The following is an 11,871-nucleotide window of genomic DNA, read 5'->3' on the forward strand; positions in this document are numbered from 1 at the left end:
AGATCACAGCATTATGTCTTAACAAGCATGCCTTCTCCTTTTTGTGATTTAAAAAAAAAAAAAACATAAATGCATGTTTACTGTGCCTATAAAAGCTTTTCAACCTAGTTTACATATTCAAAATATTTATTGTATTTTGTGGCAAAAAGCTAACACACTGAGAGGTTACTTTTATAGGCACTGTTATCCAGTGCCAGTTTATTATTAAGTATACGAATGCAATAAATCTAACCTTCATAAAAGGTTATAATGCTCTTAGGAGAAAACAGGTGCATCTCTCCTGCACTGAACTTCAGTTGGATGCTCTGCCTCAAAAAAAAACCATCAATGTTCGGCACTCCAGAGGTCAGACATGGCAAAAGAATCATCACATACATTGTTGTTTTTTGGGGGCAGGATATACTTAAAAACAATAGGCTGACAAATCTACTGACACATTTCAGGATGAAGCCTACATCAAAGCATGATTATATGGTGATAAATGTTCAGCAAGAGGAGTTGGTCCACCCCATTTATATCAATGGGGGCAGACTAAACACCTCTCATTTTCAATGCAGTTCAACAGAAATAAATCAAATTACCATAAATCTGAATCAACACCTCTCTAACAAAAAGTGAGCATTGTAACCTTCACGTGGGAAGTGTTGCGTAAGAGCGCATTAGTTAGCCAGGTGTACCCAATAATCTTGTAACTGAGTGTATGAGTGTGTGTATTTGAGATGAAGCAGCATACAGGTGGATATGTATGTGAGAGGGGCTGCGTGCAGTGACTCACGCTGTAGACTGCAGCGACTCCAGGCTGTGTGGGGAAGATTCGGTCGTCCAGTGGCTGAACCCGTGGGATTCTGAAAAGAGGTGCGTTAAGGAAAGCTCTGCAAAGACTGCAAGACCAAAAATAAGTTTCATGCTAGATAAGAGTTGGACAGCTCTACAGGGAAGATTCCTATCATATTTAAGGTTTTTATGTAAGAGACACTGAGACACTAAGTGTTGCTGACTAACTGATTAATTGCTGTTTACTAAAAAGAATTACTTCCTTCTACACTTGTATGTTTTTCTGCAATACATTTAGCAGATTCAGATCCAAAGGGCTTTCCTCAAACCCCAATGGCTCGCATAGTTGGATTTCAAGGATCCCCCAACCACTCCACCCCGCCCAAAAATGCCCCATCTCTGCTCAGAGTACACTATGTACCTTCACCATTTTGTAAGTGTTAAAGGGAAAATCTGAAATGGATTTCTGGACCACTTCAGGCAAGGGGACATACAGAGAGGATTAGACAACTGTATAACTCCAATACTAACTCTCCTTTTCTTATGTTAAAGGTAAATAATAATAGGTCAAATAAAACCCTCTTGTCACAACACAAAAACCTATAACACTCTGGGCATTGTTTGAGCCATTAATAATGAGACTCACTTGAGAGACACTCATATGTTAGACGAGACAAAAGAGGGAATGTGCAGTAGCCACATAAAAGAGGAAAGCCCTGTAGTTAGTAACCTGCTCAGGCAGTTGTCTGTGACAGACAGACTCACACACTGCTGGTCACATGGTTTATGGGAAACTGAACGTCTGGCTTTCTTCCTTTCACTACAATCACGCCTCCCTTTCTCCCCAAGGGTCGAGTTATACCAGAAAACAAGTATTTTTGTAAGTATGTGTGTGGGTTGTGTGACATTAGTATTCAGACATGTTTATAGTTGTTTTGAACAGCCACACTCGGGGTGAAAAGCCAGCTGCGGGGGTGATGTCGTTTAAAAATGGGAATACCGGCACACATTTTTTAAGACAGTCTATTCTGAAAGCCACTCACAGTGCTGCGACCGGTTGTTCACATGAAAAGCGGCAAAAATAGTTGTGTAACAAATTGAAAAACAGATTTGAGAGAGAAGTTTAAACCCAGCAGAACAGTATTCTCTCACCGCCACAGCTGACCATTCATGACGGTGAAGTGGGTGTGAGTTACAGAGCGGTCTGAAGCTGTCAGACAAGCGGCTCTGACGGAGCAAACTGGCCTCTTACACCCTCTTTCCTTTTGCTCTGCTCCTGCCTGCAGGGGCCATAACATCTCTCTTGGCCCCCTGCCAGCACCTCTGCTCACAACCGACAACACAAGAGGGAGGGAGGGAGATAAGGAGAGAAAAGAAACATTTTAAAAAAGGGCTGCGATTCAAAAAGCAGAAGCACAGCAGGAAGCATTATCTGTTACATTGTCGGGGAATTTGGAAAAACAACACGGCCCTCCGCCCCACACACAAACACACACACAGAAATTAGGAGTAATTAGAGGCTCAGTCTCTTCCCAGACACGTTAGTCCAGGTGAGCAGAGACCTAATTAAACTGCGCCACAGTATTTACTATTTTCATCTTCTGTTTTTACGTGCCAACAGTATCGCAAAGAAAGAAAATTTACCACAGAGCTCAAAGTAGGTGAGAAAATTAATAACTTGTAAATACTTCCAGACCCAGGTTTGGTGGGTGACAGACAGAGAGGGGTGGGGGGGGGGAAGCATCAACAGTGAGGCAACCTGATCTGTCTGCTCTACATGACCGCTGGCTGGCAGGGGCAACTGTGTTGGGGAGTGTAAACGGAGGGAAAGCACTGAGATGTACCACCAGAGGGGTGTTCTATGATGAGTTCAACATAGCCAGGCTTTTTTTGTCTAAGCTGGTTCTACAAAACCTAAAACCCCAGTCAGAGATCACAGTCACAACGGTGGTTAACAACTGTAAACTGTGGAAAGTACTAGTCATGTAAATCCGTAAGATAATATATTTATTTTACCACTCAATGCACTCCCAATGCATAATGCACAATGTAAAGCTCTTACACTTTAAACTTGAGCCGCATGTTAAAAAAATCTGGCAGGCCTATAAAGAAGGATATATGAAAATCACTTTAGTTTTTGGCCAAATGATAGTGAAGTGAATTTATTTGATTGAATATTATCTGTGACAAATACCAATAGATTAACTTTCTAATCAGTGTTGTATAGCTGAAATACTAGCAGTGTAAAACAGTCTTGGCAACAAACCAGGACCAAGCATTAAAAACCAAATCCACAGTGGTATTTATTTACTGTGCCTTCATTATTCTTTTAGTGTATGGATGATATACAATGGTATAAAATTTGAAGTGTCAATATGACCCTGCTGCACATATGACCCTAGAGAATCCAAAGGAATTATACTGCACTTGATTAGCAAGTAAACATCACGCTGATTAATAATATAGTCAACTATAATGTATGCTACCTGGGTTTTTAGAGAAGGCTTCATTTAATAGCCAGCCAACACAACAAGTATATTCAGCAGTTCAGTGAGAGCAAGAACAACCTTGGGAATACAGCGGCATACAGTATTTTCTCTTCACATTTTTTTTGCATCACTAGCTGAATTCAAGTGGCCAAAAAAACCCCACAATGCAATGCATACAGCTTGTGGTACTGTTAACTGCACGGCTTCGTTCAGTGGCGTTACTAATGCACGGCTCAATAAGTTTGCATATATAACGTATTCCATCAGCTGAGAATCTATATCACTCAGAAGGATTGTCAGGAAAAGCCAATGGATCAATTTGATCTCTATAAACTTCAAAGAGAACCTTATACAATGCTGGCAGCTAGCTCTGTGGGATCTTTGCAAGAATGGTGACCATTTCCAAAGAAGCATAAGTTACCACGGTGATCTAACCAGGTTAAAAGAGAGCCACCATCGTATCATTGAAAACTCTGGCACATTTACAGTAGTATCCCCTCTGGTACAACATCAGGAGTAATCCACCTGGAAGTCAGGACCTGATGTCAACAACGGCAAGAGCAGGAAAAGCAAACTGACAAACAAGGAGGTAAGATGACAGATGTGAATCTTAAAAGGGATTTTGGCAGATCTGATCTTCTTGCAACTGCAGCCAAATTTGAAAAAAAAAAAAAAAAGAAAGATATTATTTAAATGGCTTAAAGCCAGCGTTGAGATTTATTTTATCTTAGGAGGCAAACACCTGTGGGCATGTTGTTATGCCACAAACTAGGAGGGATACTGTTTGAACACCTGTGTTTAATGCCTTTACCTGGAATAGTTTTTCAGATCACGTTTTGGAGAAAACTCAAAAGAGAATACTGAACAAAGAAAATCTATTCCACAGCAAATTGACATTTAAGCAACACAGCAAGAAACGTATTTAAGTGAAAGTATTATCCAGTTTTGTTTCTCCTCTGGACAACCTGCAATTGTAATTCTATTCCTGTGCATAGAAAGGTTTGTTTCACACAATCTGGAGCAAAACTTCCCTTTGATATTTAAAAGCATTTTCATATTTTGGTAAATAATCCCTTTTGGGTTTCATTAACAGAGAGGTAGCATGAATGGACAACCACTGATGCTTAGCAATGCGTATTCAAGTTTCTTTACTTATTTTTGCAGTTTCAAGACTGATGGTGGTAAAAATATTCCAAAAGCTTGAACATTTATGCACATATTCATATTCAGGCGATCACACCGGGTAAACTAAATGTCCTGAGGTAAAACATCCTTTATGTCAAGCCCTCCATGTGGGTGGCCAGGTAACCAGAAGGATGCAGACACTTTTCAGTCAAGCTCTGCTGCATGTATCCGAAACAACCATGAAAGTGGCTGACCGCTTTAATTAGACATTACTCATTAGTTTGATCTCCATTAATTTTCTGCTTGAGGAGAGAGGGCAAACACAATGTCAACTTAAAGACTTACAACTGGGATACTGCTTCAGGGAATAAGAGAAAAAAAAAATTACATGCAACGTCCAACTGGACAAAATTACACCAAAGGCGAACGATTCACATTTGACCCTCGCTGAGGCTGAGAAGAAATACAGTGTTCAGATGAAGGAGGATTGAGGACACATAAATCCTCAACCAACTACACCTCAAAGATGCCAACTATTGAAGCTCAAAAGACATTTGAAGCCAGTGGCCACAGATTTCTTATTCCACTGTGTGAGCACATTTCCACGCTCATGTATACGTTATGAAATGAAGCTCGCAACAGGCTTCCCGCCTAAACAAACACTGGACTGCCATGTAGTTTACTGTTGTCATGGTAAACTCACTTCTGCACGCACACCCTACAACAAGCCCAGAGTGACCCTCCTTTTGTGAGATCATAAAGTAGGTTCAGCCACTCCTCCTTGACCCTTGACCCTACAGTGACCTGTAAGCCTCAATTAGGAGGGAAAAGCTGCTGTGGCTTCATCATTAGCTTACCGTAAAGCCATTAATGTGCTGAGTGTGTGAGAGGAAAAGAAAGAACAAGGAAGGAGGAAACACAGCCCCACAAATAGCAGGGGTGTGATAGGGAGGATGATACAGCTCAATAAACTGTAATCTGTCATTACATAAGAAATTAATGAATCACAGATGTGTAGTTAGCAACCTCACCCATGAATAAATCACATGAAAACATCCAAGAAAAAGAAGCATTAGAGGGTCAGAGAGTGAGAGTTGAGCTTCGTTGTTTGCCGACTTAGCTGCCCTGTAGACAAATATCACCCAAATCAAACAGTAATGACTGCAGTGCCATATAATAACAAGTAGGCAGTTTCTTTGCCACAGGATGAAGTCTTGTGTCACATAAACATGGAATACCTTTCAAGTGCTTTGTCTGAGTTGAATGACACAGGCTACCTGGAAATCTCAGAAAGTGCAGTGGGTTCAAAGTGGAGGCACAGGAAGTGAGTGGAGACAGCCCAGATGGTGCAGACACAAGCAGCCCACCGGTCACTCTTACAAGCACACGCACACACACCCGCGCGCACCGCCGCGCCACACACACACACACACACACACACACACACACACACACACACACACAGCAGAGCTCACAAAGCGCTCATTGCCTGCCTGCTGTTGCTGAGACTGCTCTTTCACAACAGATAGGTGGCGAGTTGGTGGATTCAGCTCTAACAAGCTAAACCTTAAGCAACAATGGTTCTGGATTTCAGCACAGAACGTGTTACGTTTAATAATTAAAGGAAACATTCAGTCAACCTGCACTTCAAAAAGGAGCTAGATGCAGGAAATAACATGCAAATACCAAAAATACCAATAGTCCTTGTAGGGACAAATAAACATTACCTCTACATGTTCTTTCACTACTTCATGGGGTTACTAAAAGCACTTTGATCATGATGAAGAAATGACATAGTTCGATTTTTCAAGCCTGAGAAAATGACACCTGTACAGAAAAGACTTCTCCTATTTATTGTAAAGCTGGTCCTAATATGTTATAATCTGCGTAGGACGAGTCTTTCCTCCAGATGATGGTTTAAAGACCAGAACATTTTCCTCTTTCAAGTGAGACATGAGAACTCTCAACAGTATCTCTTCACTGTAGATTCGCTGGAGGGGAAAACTCCACTAGCAGCCATAACGAGCCACAGTGTGTTGTATATCTCTGAAACGCTGCCAAGGTGTGTTAAAAAAAAATGTGAAAATACTTCCTGTTTTTTTTTTTAGGCTGTAACCATAATAAATGCAACCTTGGCCTTTTATTGCAGCGACAGCTATCTTTTGTGAAACACAACTATTTGAGAAAATGAGAGTTAGTTTGATGGACTGCGTGATGACTTGCATTGTTGAATTGAGAGTCAGACACAGGTGATCAAATTATATGAGCCAAATTACACTGACCAAAAATTAAATCATTTTTCTGAGAGACCCTGTGGCAGCCGCACAAACACAGGCCAGCAGTCAGAAACAGCAGCCAGGAATACATCATCACGAGGTTGCTGGTTTATGTTTAAAACAGCAGAACCACTAGCCTGAGCGAGGAAAACTGACCCAAAAACACTTGCCAAGATGATTTAGTCGATAAAAGCCAACTGTGCCAACAAACAGTGCCCAATTACTCAACGAAGGCAAGTTTCACCATGAAATGAAACAAATACCAACAAGAACAACGAATCCAACCTGACTAGTGCTGCTTTGCTTTGGTTTAAAGCACCGCACTTATTAACCCTTTTCTACTGCACACAAATGGAGCAATCGTTCAGCTGTGTTGTATTCGAACAGTACAGGCAAAACTGAATTTGTGCATTCATAAGGCGAAGCTTAAATTCTTGCTCTGCCACCAACATTAATGCTGTATCAGCAAAAGTCGTAGCACTGTTTGCTTACAAGCGGACGTGAACATTCTCAACTCATCCATCAACTTTTCAGCATCACGATGTGGTTGGGATGGATCTCCAAACACAGAGTTCACTGTAAATACAGAGTACTGTAAAAAACAGTCGAAGAAATACGACTATAAAAAGGAGAAGAAGTCCGTTTTTCAACAATTACTGGCTGTATAAAAAGCTTTTTCTAAAGTAAATTAAGGTGTTGATTCAAGATCGAGAAAAAAATAAAACAAATCCCAACGATGATGTGTGAACGTGACTTGAGGAGAAAACACTGGAGGAGCACTGACAGTGTGCAGGATGTCTTCTTCATCAGGCCACTCCCTCTCTGGAAAGAACAGTCCTGCATGCTGGCTCATAACAACTCAGCAGTTTATTTATAACATCCCACAGTGAGTATGCTCATGAGAATATCTTCTCACGCAGACTGTACACACCTGTCCTAAAATACAGGGCTACTGTGTTGTGTGACTTACCAGCTGGGCGAACACATTACGTAGCTGTATGTCATAACTAACACTGGCTGTGACTGCATACCTGGCTCGCAAGTTACATTAAACTTCACTGCTCTCTCTCTTGGCAAATGCTGTCATCCTGCTGTCCAAACAGAAGGACAAAGATTTGAAGAAACAAAACTTGCAGAGTTGTGAGAGAGAAAAAGGAGTGAGGCTCTTCAAAGAGAGATGAAAGTACTGTACCATGAAAGCTGAGGGGTTTTGGGGGGGGCAGTGGGAGCTCTGGGAGACAAGCTGGGGAAAAATGGGGAGAAGCCCTCCGTTTTCTCAGCTGGGCCAGCAGTGGGGTGAGGTGAGCTGTGGGGGGATGGAAGGAAATGAGGGAGGGCTGAGGCAGGCTGGGTGACCTGGGCCTTTTGTTGGCAGATGGTGGGAAGCGCCACCTTGGCCTCTCTCTCTGAATGCTAAGCAGCACTGCCATTGTCTGACAAGTGCAGCAGCAGACGCATGCGCTGGGTGTTTCTCTGGCAACCAGGAACAGAAACAAACTGCCCCCCCCAGCACTGCCGACATACACGCCTCACCGCCCTGTTCTACACAACCCCCACCCCACCCCACCCCGTGCATCTCAGGGCTCCACAAAAACACACACGCCAACATCCTCCAAGTGGGAATTCCAATGTACCAGGAGCCCAGACAGAGCGTGACATACTCCCACACTCCTGACCTCAGAGGTCTAGAGAGAGTGAGAGGTCAGACAAGCGGCGACACTCAGAGGGTCTATTTTCATGCAGATATGAAAATTAAATGCAGTGCAGTCTAGTGCAATGCTGTCTCTTACAGGGTCCAGGGACCTTCTGGGGGGGATATTGTAAATTACACAGAGGTCCCAGGACAAAGCAGACTAGTGTAATTTTTCCTGCGAATTCACTCCTTTGATGTCGGGAACAATTTATCCTTTCTGTTAACTCCCACCTACTACACAGATGGTTATGTAATGCAAAAAAAATCATACTTTAATATAGTATAAGACATTCAACAATTGAACATTCAACATAATCCAATTAAATTCAACACAACCACGAACTATAAACCCCCGAAATGGCAACACACTATCAACAAAACTAATACGATAAACTTCATAAAAGTAGGCGTTACTGCACAGCTGTTGCACTGGATTGAATTAAAAGTACATTAGCTTGGTGAACTCAATAAACTGGCATGGCATCAGTGTATTGTAACTAATATTCCAGCTGAGGACATAATATCACTACCAGCCCCTGCCAGATAAATGTTCAAATTAACCAGCCAACAGTACGTCATTGTTTGCGTGGTGAAATCTACCTGCCACTTTCATATTTTACCAGCATTTGGCTGGTGCTAATTTCCCTCCGTGCACCTTCCACTGTACGAGTATTGGATGTTTTGGACTGAATTTAATTGAACAAGTGTTCAGGATAATATCTGCAACCCATGAATGCATTCTTTCACAATGCAGTTAATCAGCCGGGCTAACTCTAATCTCTTAATGATGTTTAAAATCTATAGCAACAGGAATGTGTGCCTGGGAAGTAACCTGCTTTTGTGCTATACGGCTGTCTGACACAGGTTTGTCCCTGTACATTTAACATTTAACAACTCCTATTTTAGTGAATCAACAGCCACAACTTCATCAGGAGGGGTCAGTAATTTCGTTATGTAAAGCAAAATAAGACTGATCACTTTAGTCAGTGTTAAAGAATCAGACAAGCAAGAGTGATCACAATAAACCAAACACCAAAATGGAACAATTACGCCAAAAGATGGGTGACGTCCAATACTTTAAAATAGAAATATATCCCATTATTTTTACTTGTTGTTATGTAGAGCTGTGCCTTAAACAAGTCATTCGCTGAGTAAATGAAGAGGGTGCAGCTCTGCACTCAACTGGTAGACTCTGAATATCATACAGCTGAAAGTAGGTTAAGCTAATTTCAAAAAGCCTGGAAAGTCAAAAGAGGACATGGCACAACAGATAGAGAGATCATTATCTTCTGCGTTGTGTTTGATTTGCTCCACTAACGCAGACACAACTCAAAAACATTACAAAACACACTGTAAGCAAAACAAAAAAAAAAGGTTTCATACCACCACCTGCCATAACCAGCTTCTTACTGCCCCTTAAAGATGTCAGCAACACAGGGCGGCTGTGATAGTGGGTGGCAGGAAATCAGGTTGAGACATCACACCCCAAAAGCTAAAGCCACAACAGAGGCTGTCAGATCACAAAAGACACATCTCTCTGCCACTGGCAGGCAGGAGACGTCAACCTAATCCTCTCCCTCACACTACTGCCACCATGCTGTAAATAAAACAGGAGGTGACATAACCACTGTGACTTCACTCCACCAAAAGTAGGGTAAAGTAATACTGATTTATGTCTGTGTAAAACTCAAAAGGTGAAGGTGTATTTTGGAGCAATGCCAGCGACAATATACAAAAAAATAAATAAATAAAAAGAGGCTGAAATGACTTTACAACGTGGGTTAAATACCCGGAGACACACCACAAGAGGATTACAATAGTGCACCACCAATTTCAACAGTTCAAATCAAAACATGCCATCCACTGTCAGTACGGTCATGAAACCAGCGAGCTAACTTTCCCACCGGCTGTCAGACGGGCCTGCAGAGTAACACCGCTTCCGAAGCTGGCTTATGTTACGTGAAACGGCGGAGGGGTAAAAAAAAAAAGAAAAAAAGAAAAAGAGGTGCAATTCCCATAAATCGGGCCTTGTACGGGGGCTAACATTAGCCCCACTATTAACTGCTATCACCCTGAAATGGGTGAAGCTTTTTTTTTTTTTTTTTTACTGCTCTGCGACGCGGCTGCCGTAGAAGCTTAATTTATCCAGGCTAACGTATCTTTGCTAGCCAACACCGATAACTGAACAAAGCCGGTAACCGGTGAGGAGGAGGAGGGAGGGGAGGGAGGAGGAGGGGGGGTGATAGCTTACCGGTAACGGAGCCTTACATATCACCAAATAATGTCACCTCGTCTATCGTTAAAATAAAACGCCGCTGTATTGAAATAACAAACCGTTTAACCCCCCCCAACTGACATTTCCGTTAGCTTTGCCAACCGGCTTCAGAAGCTAACGTTAGCACACTTCAGCTAACTGTCCCCTCCCCTCCCAGCAGCTCCCTCCGAACGAAACCATCGTTCCCCGCATCCAACCCAACATCATCCACCGCTCATAAAATAACATTTAATACAACAACAGCAGCGTGTGGAAGTGGCAAACAAGGCAGCAATTAAATGCGTTAAAAAATATATATATATAAAAAATCACAAAGCACGTCCATGTTACCCGAGTGAAAAAGGATACTGAGGCGGTACACCGCCGGGCTGAGGAGCTGTTGGGGCTCCCGGCGGCAGAGACACGGAGGTCAGGGTAGCCCGCAGTTGGCTCGACGGAGAGGGGCCACTTCCAGGTCCGCTAACTGCGACAGCGGCGGGTTTGGGGACCACTTTCGGTGGCAAACTCATCGCAAAAAAATCAACAAATAAAAACAATACCTTAATAAATACTGATACAAACAACGCCTAGCTTGCATGCATAGAGCAAGCGTAGCAGATTCTTGAAGCAGGCCCCAAAATCCCTTTAACGAACTGGGATAACGAAGCTCAAACAGAAACACAAACGTCTTTTTTTTCATGGAAAGTCGCTGTTCGGATCAGCGGTGCTGTTCATGGGGACGGTGGGAGGTTTAGCCTCCCTCGCCCGTCCGGAACCTCTGCGGATCCGGCCCGGTTTCGTTTCTTTTCAGAATAAATAATCGCCGCGATCTTCGACCTCCCTCGGCGATCTACCTTTTCTTCTCGACAAGTGTGTTTTCTATCATTTTTTCCTCACAGAGATGAGAGACTTCGCCAACATGGCGTTGCGGCCGCTTCCAGCAGTCCGGGCAGGACAGATGATTCGGCGATTCTCGGCCAGTTACGGATTCGCTCGGCTAATCAACTAACCTACTATCAAACCCACTACAACGCATGGCTCAGGTTTCCATGTGTCTGAAATAAAAATTACTTTAGTGTTTATTTTAATTTTTTAATCATTTTGGTTGTACATTCTTAAACTTAAATAAATAAAATCAATAAAATTAGTCTATAAAGTAAGAACATGTCGCTAAAAATACGATATTAAGATATTAAGAAGCAAAACAATATAAATGAAATATTCTTAATTACATCAAGTTGCACAAATGTTCCTGGTAAT

General features: G+C 42.3%; 1 protein-coding gene across 7 annotated transcripts in view; it reads right to left on the reverse strand.

Moving 5' to 3' along the window:
- Positions 1–11,578, reverse strand: part of eif4g3a (eukaryotic translation initiation factor 4 gamma, 3a) — a 47,842-nt gene extending 36,264 nt beyond the window's left edge. For all 7 annotated transcript variants that reach the window (XM_051414618.1, XM_051414617.1, XM_051414619.1 and 4 more), the window contains exons 1-2: positions 10,981–11,578; positions 776–845 (exon numbers count right to left, since the gene is read on the reverse strand). In XM_051414618.1, coding sequence (XP_051270578.1) covers positions 776–845; positions 10,981–11,141 — 231 coding nt within the window. In that variant the 5' untranslated portion in view covers positions 11,142–11,578. The remainder of the gene's footprint in view (positions 1–775; positions 846–10,980) is intronic.
- Positions 11,579–11,871: the final 293 nt, after the last annotated feature.

Source organism: Dicentrarchus labrax, unplaced genomic scaffold, assembly GCF_905237075.1.
Source record: "Dicentrarchus labrax unplaced genomic scaffold, dlabrax2021, whole genome shotgun sequence".
Taxonomy (NCBI): domain Eukaryota; kingdom Metazoa; phylum Chordata; class Actinopteri; family Moronidae; genus Dicentrarchus; species Dicentrarchus labrax.